The sequence below is a fragment of the Tachyglossus aculeatus genome, chromosome 8 (genome assembly GCF_015852505.1).
Source record: "Tachyglossus aculeatus isolate mTacAcu1 chromosome 8, mTacAcu1.pri, whole genome shotgun sequence".
Taxonomy (NCBI): Eukaryota; Metazoa; Chordata; class Mammalia; order Monotremata; family Tachyglossidae; genus Tachyglossus; species Tachyglossus aculeatus.
The window spans coordinates 34510239-34527806 of NC_052073.1; the positions used below are offsets into that span (position 1 = coordinate 34510239).

General features: G+C 56.8%; 1 protein-coding gene across 2 annotated transcripts in view; it reads left to right on the plus strand.

The window, feature by feature from the left end:
- DNTTIP1 (deoxynucleotidyltransferase terminal interacting protein 1) overlaps positions 1 to 17353 on the plus strand; it is a 42309-nt gene extending 24956 nt beyond the window's left edge. Inside the window, exons 7-13 of one of the 2 annotated variants that reach the window (XM_038750605.1) lie at positions 4881 to 4942; positions 6370 to 6415; positions 6509 to 6567; positions 8275 to 8335; positions 15055 to 15126; positions 15235 to 15290; positions 17154 to 17353. In XM_038750605.1, coding sequence (XP_038606533.1) covers positions 4881 to 4942; positions 6370 to 6415; positions 6509 to 6567; positions 8275 to 8335; positions 15055 to 15126; positions 15235 to 15290; positions 17154 to 17292 — 495 coding nt within the window. In that variant the 3' untranslated portion in view covers positions 17293 to 17353. The remainder of the gene's footprint in view (positions 1 to 4880; positions 4943 to 6369; positions 6416 to 6508; positions 6568 to 8274; positions 8336 to 15054; positions 15127 to 15234; positions 15291 to 17153) is intronic. The other variant, XM_038750604.1, reaches the window with a different exon arrangement.
- Positions 17354 to 17568: the final 215 nt, after the last annotated feature.

Consider the following 17568-nt stretch of genomic DNA (forward strand, 5'->3'; position numbering starts at 1 on the left):
AATAATAATAATAATGATGGCATTTATTAGGCGCTTACTACGTGCCGAGCACGGTTCTAAGCGCTGGGGAGGTTACACGGTGATCAGGTTGTCCCACGGAGTGTCCCATTTTCCAGGGGAGGTCACCGAGGCCCAGAGAACAATAATAATAATAATAATAATGATGGCATTTATTAAGCGCTTACTACGTGCCGAGCACGGTTCTAAGCGCTGGGGAGGTTACACGGTGATCAGGTTGTCCCACGGAGTGGCTCACGGTCTTCACCCCCATTTTCCAGGGGAGGTCACCGAGGCCCAGAGAATAATAATAATGATAATAATAATAATGGCATTTATTAAGTGCTTACTACATGCCGAGCACGGTTCTAAGCGCTGGGGAGGTTACACGGTGATCAGGTTGTCCCACGGAGTGTCCCATTTTCCAGGGGAGGTCACCGAGGCCCAGAGAATAATAATAGTAATAACAATGATGGCATTTATTAAGCGCTTACTACGTGCCAAGCACGGTTCTAAGCGCTGGGGAGGTTACACGGTGATCAGGTTGACCCACGGAGTGGCTCACGGTCTTCACCCCCATTTTCCAGGGGAGGTCACCGAGGCCCAGAGAATAATAATAATAATAATGATGGCATTTATGAAGCGCTTACTACGTGCCGAGCACGGTTCTAAGCGCTGGGGAGGTTACACGGTGATCAGGTTGTCCCACGGAGTGGCTCACGGTCTTCACCCCCATTTTCCAGGGGAGGTCACCGAGGCCCAGAGAATAATAATAATGATGATGGCATTTATTAAGCGCTTACTACATGCCAAGCGCTGTTCTAAGCGCTGGGGAGGTTACACGGTGATCAGGTTGTCCCACGGAGTGTCCCATTTTTCAGGGGAGGTCACCGAGGCCCAGAGAATAATAATAATAATAATGATAATGGCATTTATTAAGCGCTTACTACGTGCCGAGCACGGTTCTAAGCGCTGGGGAGGTTACACGGTGATCAGGTTGTCCCACGGAGTGTCCCATTTTCCAGGGGAGGTCACCGAGGCCCAGAGAATAATAATAATAATAATAATGATGGCATTCATTAAGCGCTTACTACGTGCCGAGCACGGTTCTAAGCGCTGGGGAGGTTACACGGTGATCAGGTTGTCCCACGGAGTGTCCCATTTTCCAGGGGAGGTCACCGAGGCCCAGAGAATAATAATAATAATAGTAATGATGGCATTTATTAAGCGCTTACTACGTGCCGAGCACGGTTCTAAGCGCTGGGGAGGTTACACGGTGATCAGGTTGTCCCACCGAGTGGCTCACGGTCTTCACCCCCATTTTCCAGGGGAGGTCACCGAGGCCCAGAGAATAATAATAATAATAATAATGATGGCATTTATTAAGCGCTTACTACGTGCCAAGCACGGTTCTAAGCGCTGGGGAGGTTACACGGTGATCAGGTTGTCCCACGGAGTGGCTCACGGTCTTCACCCCCATTTTCCAGATGAGGTCACCGAGGCCCAGAGAAGTGAAGCGACCTGCCCGCAGTCACACAGCTGGCAGTTGGCGGAGCCGGGATTTGAACCCATGACCCCTGACTCCCGAGCCCGTGCTCTTCCCACTGAGCCACGCTGCTTCTTTAACCCCTCTCTCCCCGCCATCTCATTCCCCTCCAAACCCCCACAAAGACCTCCCACCGCGTTCCTTCTCTCTCCCCTCCCTCCGCAGCAGCTGCCGCCCAGTGTGGCCTAAGGAACCCCCAGCTCCATTCTAGGTAAGCTCCCTTTCATCCCATGCCAATTTGTACTTCCCAAGTGCTTAGTCCAGTGCTCTGCACATAGTAAGCGCTCGATAAATACGATTGATTGATTGATTGATCCCTGACCCGGCCCTCTCCGGCCCTCTCCTCCTCCCCTTCAGCGAGCCCTGGCTCACCCCGGACGACTCGGTCTCCCCCTCCGCCCTCTCCGGCGGAGGCCTGGGACCCTGAGCAGACGAGCGGCGGCGCCGGGATCCGAACCCCGGCCCTCTGAGCGGAGAAGCAGCCCGCTCGACCCGGAAGAACCCGGGCCCTGGGTTCGGATCCCGGTTCCGCCACTTTCCCGCCGGGTGACCTCGGCCGAGCCGCTTCCGGGCCCCGAGCCTCAGTTTCCCCAGCCCTGAAATGGGGATTCAGTCGCCGTTCTCCCTCCTGTTCAGGCCGCGAGCGGGACAGAGCCCGGGTCCCGCTCGATGATCTTGGTCCTACCCCAGCACTTAGGACAGTGCTTGGCACATAGTAGGCGCCTAACAAATACCACCGGTAAAAAAGGAGGCCGAGTCCTCACCGCTTCTTTTCTCTTCCTGGGAAAGAGGGGAGAGCAAGCCCCGCGTGGGCAGGGATTGTCTCCCGTTAACTGCCGAAGCCGAATTGTACTTTCCAAGCGCTTAGTACAGTGCTCCGCACACGGTAAGCGCTCAATAAATTCAGTTGGATGAACGAATGCAAGAAATGCAGCTCGCTGTTGCCATCAGCGGTACTTACCGAGCGCTCTTTGCCTGCTGGGACTGTGCTCAGCGCCTGGGAGCGTCCAGTACAGTTCCTGCCAGCCAATCCCCACTTGCTACTGCTGCCATCAGGGGCGGGGGGCCGTGGGAGAAGCGAAGAAGCGTCCATTCTGTCCGTGGGTGGGCTGTACTGAGCGCTTCCTGTGTTCAGGGCACTGTACTGAGCGCTTGGGAAAGGCCAGCGCAACGGAATAAGTAGGCACGATCCGGTCATTCTTTCAGTCGTATTTACTGAGCGCCTCCTGCGTGGGAGGGTACGTTGTAACAAGCAGCGTGGCCTAGCGGGAAGAGGCCGGGGTTGGGAGTCAGAGGTCGTGGGTTCGAATCCCGGCCCCGCCACTTCATCATCATCATCAATCATATTTACTGAGCGCTTCCTGTGTGCAGAGCACTGTACTGAGCGCTCGGGAAGTACGAGTTGGCAACACATAGAGACAGTCCCTACGCAACAGTGACCCCGGGCGAGGCACGTCACTTCTCCGTGCCTCAGTTTCCTCATCTGTAAATCAGGGATTGAGGTCGCGAGCCCCACGTGGGACGGCCTGATCACCTCGTATCTACCCCGGCGCTTAGACCAGTGCTTGGCACATAGTAAGCGCTTAACGAGCACCATCAGCAGCAGCAGCACACAGACACATTCCCTGCCCGCAACGAGCGGACAGTCTAGAGGGGGAAACAGACATTAATACAAATAAATGAATAAATCACCGTCGTATACATATATACGTTCATTGATTCAATTAATTGTACTAAGCGCTTCCTGCGTGCCGAACGCTGTACTGAGCGCTTGGGAGAGCACAACAATAAGCAGATTCCATGCCCACGATGGGCTGTCGGTCTAAAGGGGGGAACAGATATTAATAGAAATAAATTATGGATGTATACATTCATTCAATTAATCATATTTAGCGCGTCCTACGTGCAGAGCGCTGTACTAAGCGCTGGGGAGAGTACAACTCAACAACAAACAACTTCCCTTGCCCACAATGAGCTAACAGACGTTAATATAAATAAGTCAATCACAGATGTGCACATATTCCCGTACATTCGTGCCGGTAATCGGATTTAGCGCTTCCTAACCGCAGGGCGCTGTACTGAGCGCCTGGGAGAGGCACTTTCCCTGCCCACAACGAGCTGACCGTCTAGAGGGGGAAACAGACATTAATACAAATAAATGAATAAATCACCGTTGTGTACATACAGACGTACATTCAGTCATTGATTCAATTAATTGTACTTAGCGCTTCCTGCGTGCCGAACGCTGTACTGAGCGCTTGGGAGAGCACAACAATAAGCAGATTCCATGCCCACGATGGGCTGTCGGTCTAAAGGGGGGAACAGATATTAATAGAAATAAATTATGGATGTTTACATTCATTCATTCAGTTAATCATATTTAGTCCTACTTGCAGAGCACTGTACTAAGCGCTGGGGAGACGCAGAAGGGGGCGGGAGAAGAGGAAAGGGGGGGGGCGCAGTCAGGGAAGGCTTCTGGGAGGAGGTGAGCCCGGTCGTCCCTGCCTGTTTTCCGAGCGCTCAGCACAGTGCTCTGCAGGCAGTAAGCGCTCAGTAAATCCCCGCGATCGACGGATCAAATCCCGGCTCCATCAGCCGCGTGACTTCGGGCAAGTCGCTTCGCTGGGCCTCAGTTCCCTCATCTGGAAAATGGGGATGAAGACTGTGAGCCCCCCGTGGGACAACCCGATCACCTTGTAACCTCCCCAGCGCTTAGAACGGTGCTGTGCACGCAGTAGGCGCTCAATAAATCCCCGCGACCGACGGATCAAATCCCGGCTCCGCCAGCCCTCCGCCGCGTGACTTCGGGCAAGTCGCTTCGCTGGGCCTCGGTTCCCTCACCTGGAAAATGGGGATTAAAACCGATCACCTTGTAACCTCCCCAGCGCTTAGAACAGTGCTGTGCACGCAGTAGGCGCTCAATAAATCCCCGCGACCGACGGATCAAATCCCGGCTCCGCCAGCCGCGTGACTTTGGGCAAGTCACTTCGCTGGGCCTCGGTTCCCTCATCTGGAAAATGGGGATTAAAACCGATCACCTTGTAACCTCCCCAGCGCTTAGAACAGTGCTGTGCACGCAATAGGCGCTCAATAAATCCCCGCGACCGACGGATCAAATCCCGGCTCCGCCAGCCGTCCACCGCGTGACTTCGGGCAAGTCACTTCGCTGGGCCTCAGTTCCCTCATCTGGAAAATGGGGATTAAAACCGGGAGCCCCCCCCCCCGTGCGGGACAACCCGATCACCCTGCAACCTCCCCGGCGCTTAGAACAGTGCCTTGCACATAGTAAGCGCTTAATAAATGCCAGCGTTATTAATTACCTCTCTCCTGACCGTAGAGGAAGGGGCGGCCTCCGGGACACTTCGGCTCCAACGACCGGGCGGCCTCGTCGGTGGCGCTGTGAGTAGGGCCGGGCGGTCACCCCTCTGTAGTGAGCGCCTCCTGGGAGCGTCCGATCGAGTCGGTCCCCATCGATGAACGGAGCGTATTAACGTGCCGCGCGCCGCACGCTGTGCTGAGCGCCCGGGACGGCCGGGAGGGTCGGCCTCGATCCCTCCCCGGTCCCCGTCGACTGCGCGCAGGGCGCTGCCCGAAGCGCTCGGGAGCGTCCAGTAGAGTCGCCGGCGTGGCTCAGTGGAAAGAGCCCGGGCTTTGGAGTCAGAGGTCGTGGGTTCGTATCCCGACTCCGCCACGTGTCTGCTGTGTGACCTTGGGCAAGTCGCTTAACTTCTCTGAGCCTCAGTTGCCCCGTCTGTAAAATGGGGATTAAGACCGCGAGCCCCACGTGGGACAACCTGATCGCTTTGTATCCCCCCCAGCGCTTAGAACGTAGTGAGCGCTTAAGCAATACCAACATTATTATCATTATTATTCAGAGGAGCGGCGTGGCTCAGCGGAAAGAGCCCGGGCTCTGGGGTCGCCGGTCGTGGGTTCGTATCCCGACTCCGCCACGTGTCTGCTGTGTGACCTTGGGCAAGTCGCTTAACTTCTCTGAGCCCCAGCTGCCTCGTCTGTAAAATGGGGATTAAGACCGCGAGCCCCACGTGGGACAACCTGATCGCTTTGTATCCCCCCAAGCGCTTAGAACATAGTGAGTGCTTAACCAATACCAACATAATTATTATTATTATTCAGAGGAGCGGCGTGGCTCAGCGGAAAGAGCCCGGGCTCTGGGGTCGGCGGTCGTGGGTTCGTATCCCGACTCCACCACGTGTCTGCTGTGTGACCTTGGGCAAGTCGCTTAACTTCTCTGAGCCTCAGTTGCCCCGTCTGTAAAATGGGGATTAAGACCGCGAGCCCCAAGTGGGACAACCTGATCGCTTTGTATCCCCCCGAGCGCTTAGAACGTAGTAAGCGCTTAACCAATACCAACATTATTATTATTATTATTCAGAGGAGCGGCGTGGCTCAGCGGAAAGAGCCCGGGCTCTGGGGTCGGCGGTCGTGGGTTCGAATCCCGGCCCCCGCCGTAGTAAGCGCTTAACCAATACCAACATTATTATTATTAGTATTCAGAGGAGCGGCGTGGCTCAGCGGAAAGAGCCCGGGCTCTGGGGTCGGCGGTCGTGGGTTCGAATCCCGGCCCCCGCCGCTCGTCAGCTGGGTGGCTTCCCTGGGCCTCATGCGGCAAGCCCCCCGTGGGCGCTTTGCGCATAGTAAGCGCTTGATAAAGGCCGTTATAATTGTCGTGATTATTACCGGGCGCTTATCGTGTGCTTTCCGAGCGCTCGAATGGGACGTCCCGTACGGGGGGCGCGCTCTCTGCCCCTCTCTGCGGGGGGCCGGCTTGACCTCTGACCCCTGACCTCTCCCCCCTTCCCCCCCAGGTGTAAGCCCAAGGTCTGCGAGCTCATCCGACGGGACGGCCCCAAGGTACCGTGGCGGCGGGGGCGCGGGGGCGGAGCGGGGGCGCGGGGGCGTCCAAACAAGTGACCCCCCCCTTCCTCCCTGCGTCCATCCGTCCAGTGGGATCCGGACCGCCTCAAAAGCAACACCACCTTCGTGCTGGGATCGTGCGCCAACAAGTGAGTCGGCCGGGGCGGGGGGGGGGGGGGGGTCTAATCCCAGCTCCGCTCCTCCGGGCCTCGGCGATCCCGCCCGGGAAAGGGGTCGGCTGGCGTCCGCCCCGGCGCTTAGTACGGTGCCCGGCACGTAGTAAGTGCTTAAAGAACACTTCCCGGGCCTCGGTGACTTCATCATCATCATCATCATCATCATCAATCGTATTGATTGAGCGCTTACTGTGTGCAGAGCACTGGACTAAGCGCTTGGGAAGTACTTCATCTGGAAAATAATAATAATGACGGCGTCTGTTAAGCGCTCACTATGCGCCGAGCACCGTCCTGAGCGCCGGAGGGGCGATCAGGTTGTCCCCCGCGGGGCTCCCGCTCTTCATCCCCATTTTCCAGATGGGGGAAGTGAGGTGGCGTGCCCGGAGTCCCCCAGCCGGCAGTCGCAGGGGCCGGGATTTGAACCCGCGACCTCTTCCCACTGAGCCCGCGCCGCTTCTCCGGAAAAGGGGGGGATGGAAACCGCGAGCCCCGCGGGGGGCGGGGACCGGAAGCCCACCCCCTTTGCCGTAGTCACGGAAGCAGCGGGGCTCGGTGGAAAGAGGCCGGGTTTTGGAGTCAGAGTCGTGGGTTCGAATCCCGGCGCCGCCAGTCGTCAGCCGGGTGACTTTGGGCGAGTCACTTCACTTCTCTGGGCCTCAGTTCCCTCATCTGGAAAACGGGGATGAAGACTGGGAGCCCCCCGTGGGACCACTTGATCACCTTGTAATAATAATAATAATGATGATGGCATTTATTAAGCGCTTACTATGTGCAGAGCACTGTTCTAAGCGCTGGGGAGGTTACAAGATTATCAGGTGGTCCCTCGTGGGGCTCCCAGTCTCCATCCCCATTTTCCAGATGAGGGAACTGAGGCCCAGACAAGTGAAGTGACTCGCCCAAAGTCACCCAGCTGACAAGCGGCGGAGCCGGGATTTGAACCCACGACCTCGGACTCCAAAGCCCGGGCTCTCTCCTGCCGAGCCCCGCTCCATCGGTCCCGGGTTCTAATCCCGGCTCCGCCGCTTGGCAGCTGGGTGACTTGGGGCAAGCCCCTTCACTTCTCGGAGCCTCAGTTACCTCATCCGGAAAACGGGGATTAAGACTGAACCCCACGTGGGACAACCTGATCACCTTGTATCTCCCCCAGCGCTTAATAATAATAATAACGATGGCATTTGTTAAGCGCTTACTATGTGCCAAGCACTGTTCTAAGCGCTGGGGGGATTCAAGGTGATCAAGGTGTCCCACGTGGGGCTCACAGTCTTCATCCCCATTTTACAGTTGAGGTAACTGAGGCTCAGAGACGTGAAGTGACTTGCCCCGGGTCACACGCAGTGGAGCTGGGATTCGAACCCATGACCTTCGACTCCAAAGCCCGGGCCCTTTCCACTGAGCCACGCTGCTAATGAATGCCACCGTTATTATTATTATTATTAGCCGGAATGATAACGACGGGACTTGCGAGGCGCTCACTACGTGCCCGGCACTGTCCTAAGCGCCGGGGGAGATGCGAGGTCATCGGGTCGCCCCACGTGGGGCTCACGGTCTCAATCCCCGTCTTACGGGTCGGGTCCCTGAAGCGCAAGAGAAGTTAAGTGTCCGCTCCGGCGCTTAGTACAGTGCTGGGCACATAGGAAGCGCTCAATAAATACGATTGATGATGATTATTGTTGTTTTCAGGGCCCTCGGCATGGGGGGCACCAGGGGCCGAATCTACATCAAACACCCGCATCTCTTTAAGGTGAGAGGCGCCCGCCCTCCGGGTCCCCGGGAGGGAAGCCGGGTAGTTATCCGTCGGAAAAACGGTACTCGGGAAGCGCTTACTGTGTACTGAGCGCCGTTCCGAGCCCTGGGGAAGATCCGAGGCCATCGGGTTGCCCCCCGTGGGGCTCACGGTCCGACGGAGGAGGCCACCGAGGCCCGGAGAAGCGGCGGACGGGAAGCCGGGCCCCGCTCGCCCGCCCGTCGGGGGGATTCCCCGAGCGCTTCCCGGGCGCGGGGCGCTGTACTGAGCGCCGGGGGCGAGGACGGTACGGTCTAAGCCCTTTGGAGTCGGGCGGGCGTACTCACGGGGCGCTTGCTGCGGGCGGGGGGCACTGTACTGAGCGCTCCGCCCGCCATCTCCCCCTTTTAGACCACCGTGAGCCCACTGTTGGGTAGGGACCGTCTCTTTCTGTTGCCGATTTGGACTCCCCAAGCGCTTAGTACAGCGCTCTGCGCATAGGAAGCGCTCAATAAATACGATTGATGAGGAGGATGAGGATGATCTCCGCCTCCCGGCCCCTCCGCTTCCCTGCTGGGTGTTCTCGGGCAAGTCGCTTCACCTCTCTGGGCCTCAGTGACCTCGTCTGGAAAATGGGGACGGAGACCGGGAGCCCCCGGCGGGACGGGGGACTGGGGCCCACCCCGGCGCTTAGCACAGTGCCCGGCACGTAGTAAGCGCTGAACCGACGCTCTAATTATCATCGATAATAATAATAATAATAATAGGAACGTCCGCCGTGTGACCTCGGGCAAGGCTTGAGAGGCAGCGGTCACGGGTTCTAATCCCGCCTTGTCATCTGGGTGACTTTGGGCAAGCCCCTTCACTTCTCTGAGCCTCAGTTCCCTCATCTGGAAAATGGGGATTAAGGCTGTGAACCCCACGGGGGACAGCCTGATCACCTTGCATCTCCCCCAGCGCTTAGAACAGTGCTTGGCACGTAGTAAGCGCTTAACGAACACCAAAATTATCATTATTAGAGAAGCAGCGTGGCTCAGTGGAAAGAGCCCGGGCTTTGGAGGCAGAGGTCACGGGTTCGAATCCCGGCTCCGCCACATGTCTGCTGTGCGACCTCGGGCAAGTCACTTAACTTCTCTGAGCCTCAGCTACCTCATCTGTAGAATGGGGGTTAAGATTGTGAGCCCCACGTGGGACAACTTGATCCCCTTGCATCCCCTCCCAGCGCTTAGAACAGTGCTCTGCACATAGTAAGCGCTTAACAAATGCCATCATTATTATTATTATTATTATTATTATTATTACTATTATTATTATTATTATTTAGGAAGCGCTTAACAATCACCGACGTCATTATTACTATTAAGTCACTTTCGCTTCTCTGGGCCTCAGTGACCTCATCTGTGAAGTGGGGATTGAGACCGTGAGCCCCAAATCGTGCGTCCAGCCCGATTTGCCGGTGCCCACCCCGGCGCATAGTACAGCGCCTTGGCACGTAGTAAGCGCTTAACAGATACCACGATTAAATAATCCTAATTAGTTAATAATTAGGATTACATAATCCTAATTAGTTTTAAATACTCCTAATTAGTACTTCGCTTCCCAAGCGCTTAGTCCAGGGCCCTTTTGGCGCTCAGTAAATAGATGGGGTCGGGCCACGCGCAGCCCCGGCGTGTTCATCATAATTAGGGGCATTTGCTGAGCGCCTACTGTGTGCTAAGCACCGAGCACGGGACGTGCGGGGGCGGATAGATCCCGGCCCCGCCGCTTTTCGTTCGTTCGTATTTACTGAGCGCTTCCTGAGTGCAGAGCACTGTACTGAGCGCTTGGGAGCGGACAGTACGACCGCAAGCAGGCCTCTTCCCTGCCCACAGGGAGTTGACGGTCTAGAGGGGGCGAGACGGACATTGCTAGAAATCAACTCATTCATTCATTCATTCATTCAGTCGTATTTATTGAGCGCTTCTGTGCGCAGAGCACTGTACTGAGCGCTTGGGAAGTCCAAGTCGGCAACATAGAGAGACGGTCCCTACCGCTCTTCCCTGCCCACAAGGAGTTGACGGTCTAGAGGGGGAGAGAGGGACATTGCTAGAAATCAGCTCATTCATTCATTCAGTCGTATTTATTGAGCGCTTCTGTGCGCAGAGCACTGTACTGAGCGCTTGGGAAGTCCAAGTCGGCCACATAGAGAGACGGTCCCTACCGCTCTTCCCTGCCCACAAGGAGTTGACGGTCTAGAGGGGGTGAGACGGACATTGCTAGAAATCAATTCATTCATTCAGTCGTATTTATTGAGCGCTTACTGTGCGCAGAGCACTGTACTAAGCGCTTGGGAAGTCCAAGTCGGCCACATAGAGAGACGGTCCCTACTGCTCTTCCCTGCCCATGAGGAGTTGACGGTCTAGAGGGGGCGAGACGGACATTGCTAGAAATCAACTCATTCATTCATTCAGCCGTATTTATTGAGCGCTTACTGTGCGCGGAGCACTGTACTAAGCGCTTGGGAAGTCCAAGTTGGCAACATAGAGAGACGGTCCCTACCGCTCTTCCCTGCCCACAAGGAGTTGACGGTCTAGAGGGGGCGAGACGGACATTGCTAGAAATCAACTCATTCATTCATTCAGCCGTATTTATTGAGCGCTTACTGTGCGCGGAGCACTGTACTGAGCGCTTGGGAAGTCCAAGTCGGCCACATAGAGAGACGGTCCCTACCGCTCTTCCCTGCCCACAAGGAGTTGACGGTCTAGAGGGGGCGAGACGGACATTGCTAGAAATCAGCTCATTCATTCATTCATTGTCGTATTTATTGAGCACTTACTGTACGCAGAGCACTGTACTGAGCGCTTGGGAAGTCCAAGTCGGCAACAGATAGAGACGGTCCCTAGGCTCCCAACAGAACAAAACCTGTGGACGGGGGTCCTGGAAGAGACGGCGGGCCTTCCCCAAGGCTCTGAAGGAGGGGCCGGGTGGTATCCGACTTGAGGACCTCGGGCAAGTCACTTCCCCGCTCTGGGCCTCAGTTTCCCCATCCCGAAAACGGGGGTTAAGACTGTGAGCCCCACGTGGGACGGGGACCCCGTCCGCCCCAGTGCTCAGCACGGCGCCCGCTACGCAGAGAAGCCGCGCGGCTCAGTGGGAAAGAGCCCGGGCTTTGGAGCCAGAGGTCATGGGTTCAAATCCCGGCTCTGCCTGTTGTCAGCTCCGTGACTTTGGGCGAGTCACTTGCCTTCTCCAGGCCTCAGTGACCTCATCTGTCAAATGGGAATGACGACTGTGACCCCCCTGTGGGACAACCTTGTATCCTCCCCAATGTTGAGAACGGTGCTTGGCACATAGTAAGCGCTTAATAAAAATGTCATTATTATTATTATTATTATTATTATTATTATTATTATTACGTAGTAAGCACCAGATACCCCAGCCCCTCCCGCGGGACCGCTTCTCTGCTTATCCTAATTATTCGACCCTATTGCCTCCCCATCTCCGGCGGCTCGGGTCACCTGGGGGGGAGCGGGTCGAGCCCGGGCGCCGGGGGGGTCCCGGGTTCGAATCCCGCCCCGCCACCTGTCAGCCGGGCGACTTCAGTTTCCCTCGTCTGGAAAACGGGAGTGGAGCCCGTGGGCCCCGCGGGGGGACAACCTGATGGCCTCACGTCCCTCCCGGCGCCTGACATGTAGTGAGCGCTTAGCGGATACCAAAGTGAGCCCTCAATAAGTACGACCGAATGAATGAATGAATCGTAATTATCATTATTATTATTATTATCACTCGGGCGGTGACCGTCTCCGGCCTGGTTAACTTGCCTCTCACCCCGGTGCTTAGTACAGTACTTGACGCCTAGTAAGCGCCTCACGAATACCGGGAGAGCGAGAGCCATCGGACAGGGTGGGAGGTAGCGGAGGCGGCGCCTCTCCCAAGCGCTTAGCACAGCACTCTGCGCCCCGAAAGCGCTCAATAAATACGAACGAACGCGGGGCGGCCGCCCCAGGAGCGGGGAAGGGCCCCGGGGTCCGAGGCGACCTTGGACGAGTCGCCGCACCTCTCCGGGCCTCGGTTTCCCGCTCCGGGAAACGGGGATTCGATCCCCGTGGCCCCTCGTACGCCGACTGAATGGGGCCCGAGGATCTCGTGGGTACCCCGGCACTCAGTACAGCCGCCGGGCACGTATTAAGCGCTTAATGAGCACAGAGTTCCCAGCGCTTTGGTTACCGCGAGCCGGAACCGGGACCCGGGGAAGATCAGAGAAGCAGCGGGGCACAGTGGAAAGAGCCCGGGCTCCGGAGTCCGAAGTCGTGGGTTCAAATCCCGGCTCCGCCACTTGTCAGCTGGGTGACTTGGGGCGAGTCACTTCACTTCTCTGGGCCTCAGTGCCTCATCTGGAAAATGGGGATGAAGACTGTGAGCCCCCCGTGGGACAACCTCATCACCTTGTAACCTCCCCAGCGCTTAGAACAGTGCTTTGCACATAGTAAGCGCTCAATAAGTGTCATTATTATTATTATTAGGAACAGGGATTGGGGTTCTGGTCCCGATCCGCCGCCTGTGTGCCGTGTGACCTCACTTTTCTGGGCCTCAGTTGCCTCGATGGTCATAGTAATAAGAAGAATAGTGACGATGATGCATTTGTTAATCAATCAGTCATATTGATTGAGCGCTTACTGTGTGCAGAGCACTGTACTAAGCGCTTGGGAAGTACAAGTTGGCAGCATAGACAGTCCCTACCCAACAGTGGGCTCACAGTCTAAAAGAGCGCTTACTATGTGTCAAGCACCGAGCCTGGGGTACGCGCAAGCTCACCAGGTTGGACCCAATCCCCGTCCCCTGTCTCCGTCCCCATTTTCCAGATGAGGGAACTGAGGCCCGGAGAAGGGAATAACAATAGCTTTGGTATTTGTTAAGCGCTTGCTATGCGCAAAGCACTGTTCTAAGCGCTGGGGAGGATGCAAGGTGATCAGGTTGTCCCATGGGGGGCTCGCAATCTTAATCCCCATTTTACAGATGAGGGAACTGAGGCCCAGAGAAGCGAAGTGACTTGCCCAAAGTCGCACAGCTGACAATAATAATAATAATAATGGCATTTATTAAGTGCTTAGTATGTTCAAAGCACTGTTCTAAAGTGCTGGGGAGGATACAAGGCGATCAGGTTGTCCCATGTGGGGCTCACAATCTTAATCCCCATTTTACAGATGAGGGAACTGAGGCCCAGAGAAGTGAAGTGACTTGCCCAAAGTCGCACAGCTGACAATAATAGTAATAATAATAATGGCATTTATTAAGCGCTTACTATGTGCAAAGCACTGTTCTAAAGTGCTGGGGAGGATACAAGGTGATCAGGTTGTCCCATGTGGGGCTCACAATCTTAATCCCCATTTTACAGATGAGGGAACTGAGGCCCAGAGAAGCGAAGTGACTTGCCCAAAGTCGCACAGCTGACAATAATAATAATAATAATAATGGCATTTATTAAGCGCTTAGTATGTTCAAAGCACTGTTCTAAGCGCTGGGGAGGATCCAAAGTGATCAGGTTGTCCCGTGTGGGGCTCACAATCTTACTCCCCATTTTACAGATGAGGCCCAGAGAAGTGAAGTGACTTGCCCAAAGTCACCCAGCTGACAAGCGGCGGAGCCGGGATTTGAGCCCACGACCTCTGACTCCAAAGCCCGGGCTCTTTCCACCGAGCCGTGCCGCTTCCCTGGAAAACGGGGATTAGGATGGTGAGCCCCGTGGGGGACAGGGACTGTGTCCAACCCGATTACCCTGTATGTCCCCCGGCGCTTAGAACAGTGCTTGGCACGTAGTAAGCGCTTAACAAGTACCATAATCATTAGTATTATTAAGGATTATTAATTATTAGTAGTATTAAGGAGAACTGGGGGATTTGGGGATAAAGAAGCGGCAAGAGCGCGGGCTAGGGAAGCGGCGTGGCTCGATGGAAAGAGCCCGGGCTTGGGACTCAGAGGTCATGGGTTCAAATCCCGGCTCCGCCGCTCGTCAGCTGTGTGACTCCGGGCCAGTCACTTCACTTCTCTGGGCCTCGGTTCCCTCATCTGGAAAATGGGGATGAAGACTGCGAGCCCCCCGCGGGACAACCTGATCACCCTGTAAACTCCCCAGCGCTCAGAACAGTGCTTTGCACGTAGTGAGCGCTTAAGAAATGCCGTCATTAAAACAAATGCCGTCATTATTATTCTCATGGGGAGTCGGTGGTCGTGGGGTCTAATCCCACCTGCCTGCTGTGTGACCTTGGGCAAGCCGCTTCTCTGGGCCTCAGTTGCCTCACCCGTCAAATGGGGATTAAAACTCTGAGCCCCGCGGGGGCCAACCTGATGATCTTGGGTCTCCCCCAGCACTTAGAACAGTGCCCGGCGCGAAGTCAGCGCTTAACGAACGCCATCATCACCGTCGTTGGCATGGCGACGCGGCCGGATCCCGGGAGCCGGGAGGCCGCGGGGTGACCTTGGGCCGGTCACTTCCCTGAGTCCCAGCTCCCTCCCCTGGAAAATGGAGACGGAGACCGGGAGCCGAAATGTTGGGGGGCCGGGGGACCGGGTCCGACCCCATTGGTTTGTAGCCGCCCCGGCGCTTAGAACGGCGTCCGGCACATAGTAAGCGCTTAACCAATGCCACCCGCTGTTATTATTATTGAGAAGGGGGAGAAAGGAAGGAGTTGGAGGGGGGTGGGGAGGGAACCGGACGCCCCCACGGACCCCTCTGTGTTCCCCGGCCCCCCCCAAAACAGTACGCCGCCGACCCCCAGGACAAGCACTGGCTGGCAGAGCAGCATCACATGAGGGCCACGGGAGGCAAGATGGTAAGCGGCCCCCCGGTTCCAGCCGATCGGGGCGAGGGGGTTGGGGGGGGACGGGGCGGGGGGCTCCGGGGGTCCCCAGGGCCGACCTGCCCTCTGACCCCCCCCCAGGCCTACCTCCTCATCGAGGAGGACGTCCGCAATCTGGCCGCCAGCGACGATTACAGGTGAGACCCCAGGCCCCCTCCTCCCCGTCCCCGACTTATTTTCTTAAAACAATATTCATTGAGCGCTCACTACGTGCCGGGCACCGTGCAGGCGCCGGGGGGATCGCCTTATTAACGGTGGCACTCGTTAAGCGCTTACTACGTGCCCAGCACCGTAGCGGGGGCTGAGGGAAGTCGTCAGTAGCGGTACTGGTTAAGCGCTCGCCGAGCGCCAGGCACCGCGCTGAGCGTCGGGGTGGACGCAGTCCCCGTCCCCCGGCCTCCGTCCCCATTTTGGAGTCGAGGGAACTGAGGCCCGGAGACCCGGTGAGTCGGGTCGGGCGCGGTCCCCGTTGGGCGCGAGGCTCGCCCTCCGAGCTGCGAGGGGGTAGGGGTTAACCCCCGTTTCGCCCGGGAGGCCACCGAGGCACGGAGGAGGGCGAGCGGCTTGCCGACGGTCGAGCGGCGGAGGCGGGATTAGAACCCAGGGCCTTCCGTCTGCCGGGCCCAAGCGCTCCCTGGAGAAAGAGAGGCCCGACTGGAAATTATTATTAGGGTGCTTTTTTAAGCTCTTACTACATGCCGAGCAATCAATCAATCAATCAATCGATCATATTTATTGAGCGCTTACTATGTGCAGAGCACTGCACTAAGCGCTTGGGAAGTACAAATTGGCAACACAATCAATCAGTCAATCAATCAATCGTATTCATTGAGCGCTTACTATGTGCAGAGCACTGCACTAAGCGCTTGGGAAGTACAAATTGGCAACGCATACAGACAGTCCCTACCCAACGGTGGGCTCACAGTCTAAAAGGGGGAGGCAGAGAACAGAACCAAACATACCAACAAAATAAAATAAATAGGATAGAAATGTACAAGTAAAATAAATAAATAAATAAATAAATAGAGTAATAAATATGTACAACCATATATACATATACATATATACAACAGCACTGTTGTAAGCCCTGGGGTAGATCCCTTCTAGCCTGGGAGCCCACTGTCGGGTAGGGACCGTCTCTAGATGTTGCCAACTTGGACTTCCCAAGCGCTTAGTACAGTGCCCCGCACACAGTAAACGCTCAGTAAATACGATTGATCGATTGATTGATCCAGGGAAGCAGCGTGGCTCAGTGGAAAGAGCCCGGGCTCTGGAGTCGGAGGTCATGGGTTCAAACCCCGGCTCCACTAATTGTCAGCCGGGTGACCTTGGGCAAGTCACTTGTGTGCTCTGCACCCAGTAAGCGCTCAATAAATACGATTGAATGATCTTAAGTTCTCTGGGCCTCGGTTACCTCATCTGTAAAATGGGGATTAAGACTGTGAGCCCCCCCCCGCCGAGGGACAACCCGATCGCCTTGTAACCTCCCCAGCGCTGAGAACAGTGTTTTGCACGTAGTAAGTGCTTAATAAATGCCCTTATTATTATCATCCAGGCTAGTCAGGTTGGCCCACGTGGGGTTCACGGCCCCCTTTGCCAGATGAGGGAACGGAGAAGCGAAGCGGGTTGCCCGGGGTCACACAGCAGACCGGAGGCGGGATTAGAACCCACGTCCTCCGACCCCAAGCCCGGGCTCGGACCGCCGCGCCGCTTCTCTGGGGAACCTGGGGGTCACGAGCCCCTGCGGCCCTCGGGGTCCTCATCCGGAAAGCGGGGCTAGGGTCCCGATCCTCCCTCCCCGTTCCCGCGGAGCGTCGGGCGGGTGGCGGGGAGGACAGGGCGGGATCGGAGCCCGGCTGAGGGAGAGGGCGGGCTGCTCCGTGGGAGGGCGCAGGCAGGGAAGACCTCTCGGAAGAGGCGCCTCCGATAAGGCTTCGAGGTCGGGGGGCGGGTTTGAGGACGGGGGCCGGGACCCTAACCCCAGCCACCCTCCCACCCAGGGACTGCCAGGACCTGAAGATGGAAGAGCTCAGCTCTTTCGTCCCGCCGGCGTGGATGGCCGAGAAGATGCGCAAATACATGGAGACCCTGCGCACGGAGAACGAACAGCGGCCCGGTGAAGCCCCCCCCGAGACCTGACCCCCGCCCCGAACCCCCTTCCCGAGACAGACCGGTGCCGAAGGGCCCGGAGTCGGTCCGGGGCCGAAATCTATTAAATGATGCCCCGGAAACCCGGGTGTCGGCGGTGGCGGTGGTGGATCGACCGAGCGCCGGACGGCAGCGTGACGGATACGTTCCCCTGCCCGCAGCGGAGACGGACGTTAATGGAAGGGGACGGGTTAGAGCCACGGGGCCGGGACGGGGCGGGGGGATAAAGGGAGCCAGTCGGGGGGACGACGGAGGAAAGGGGGGGCT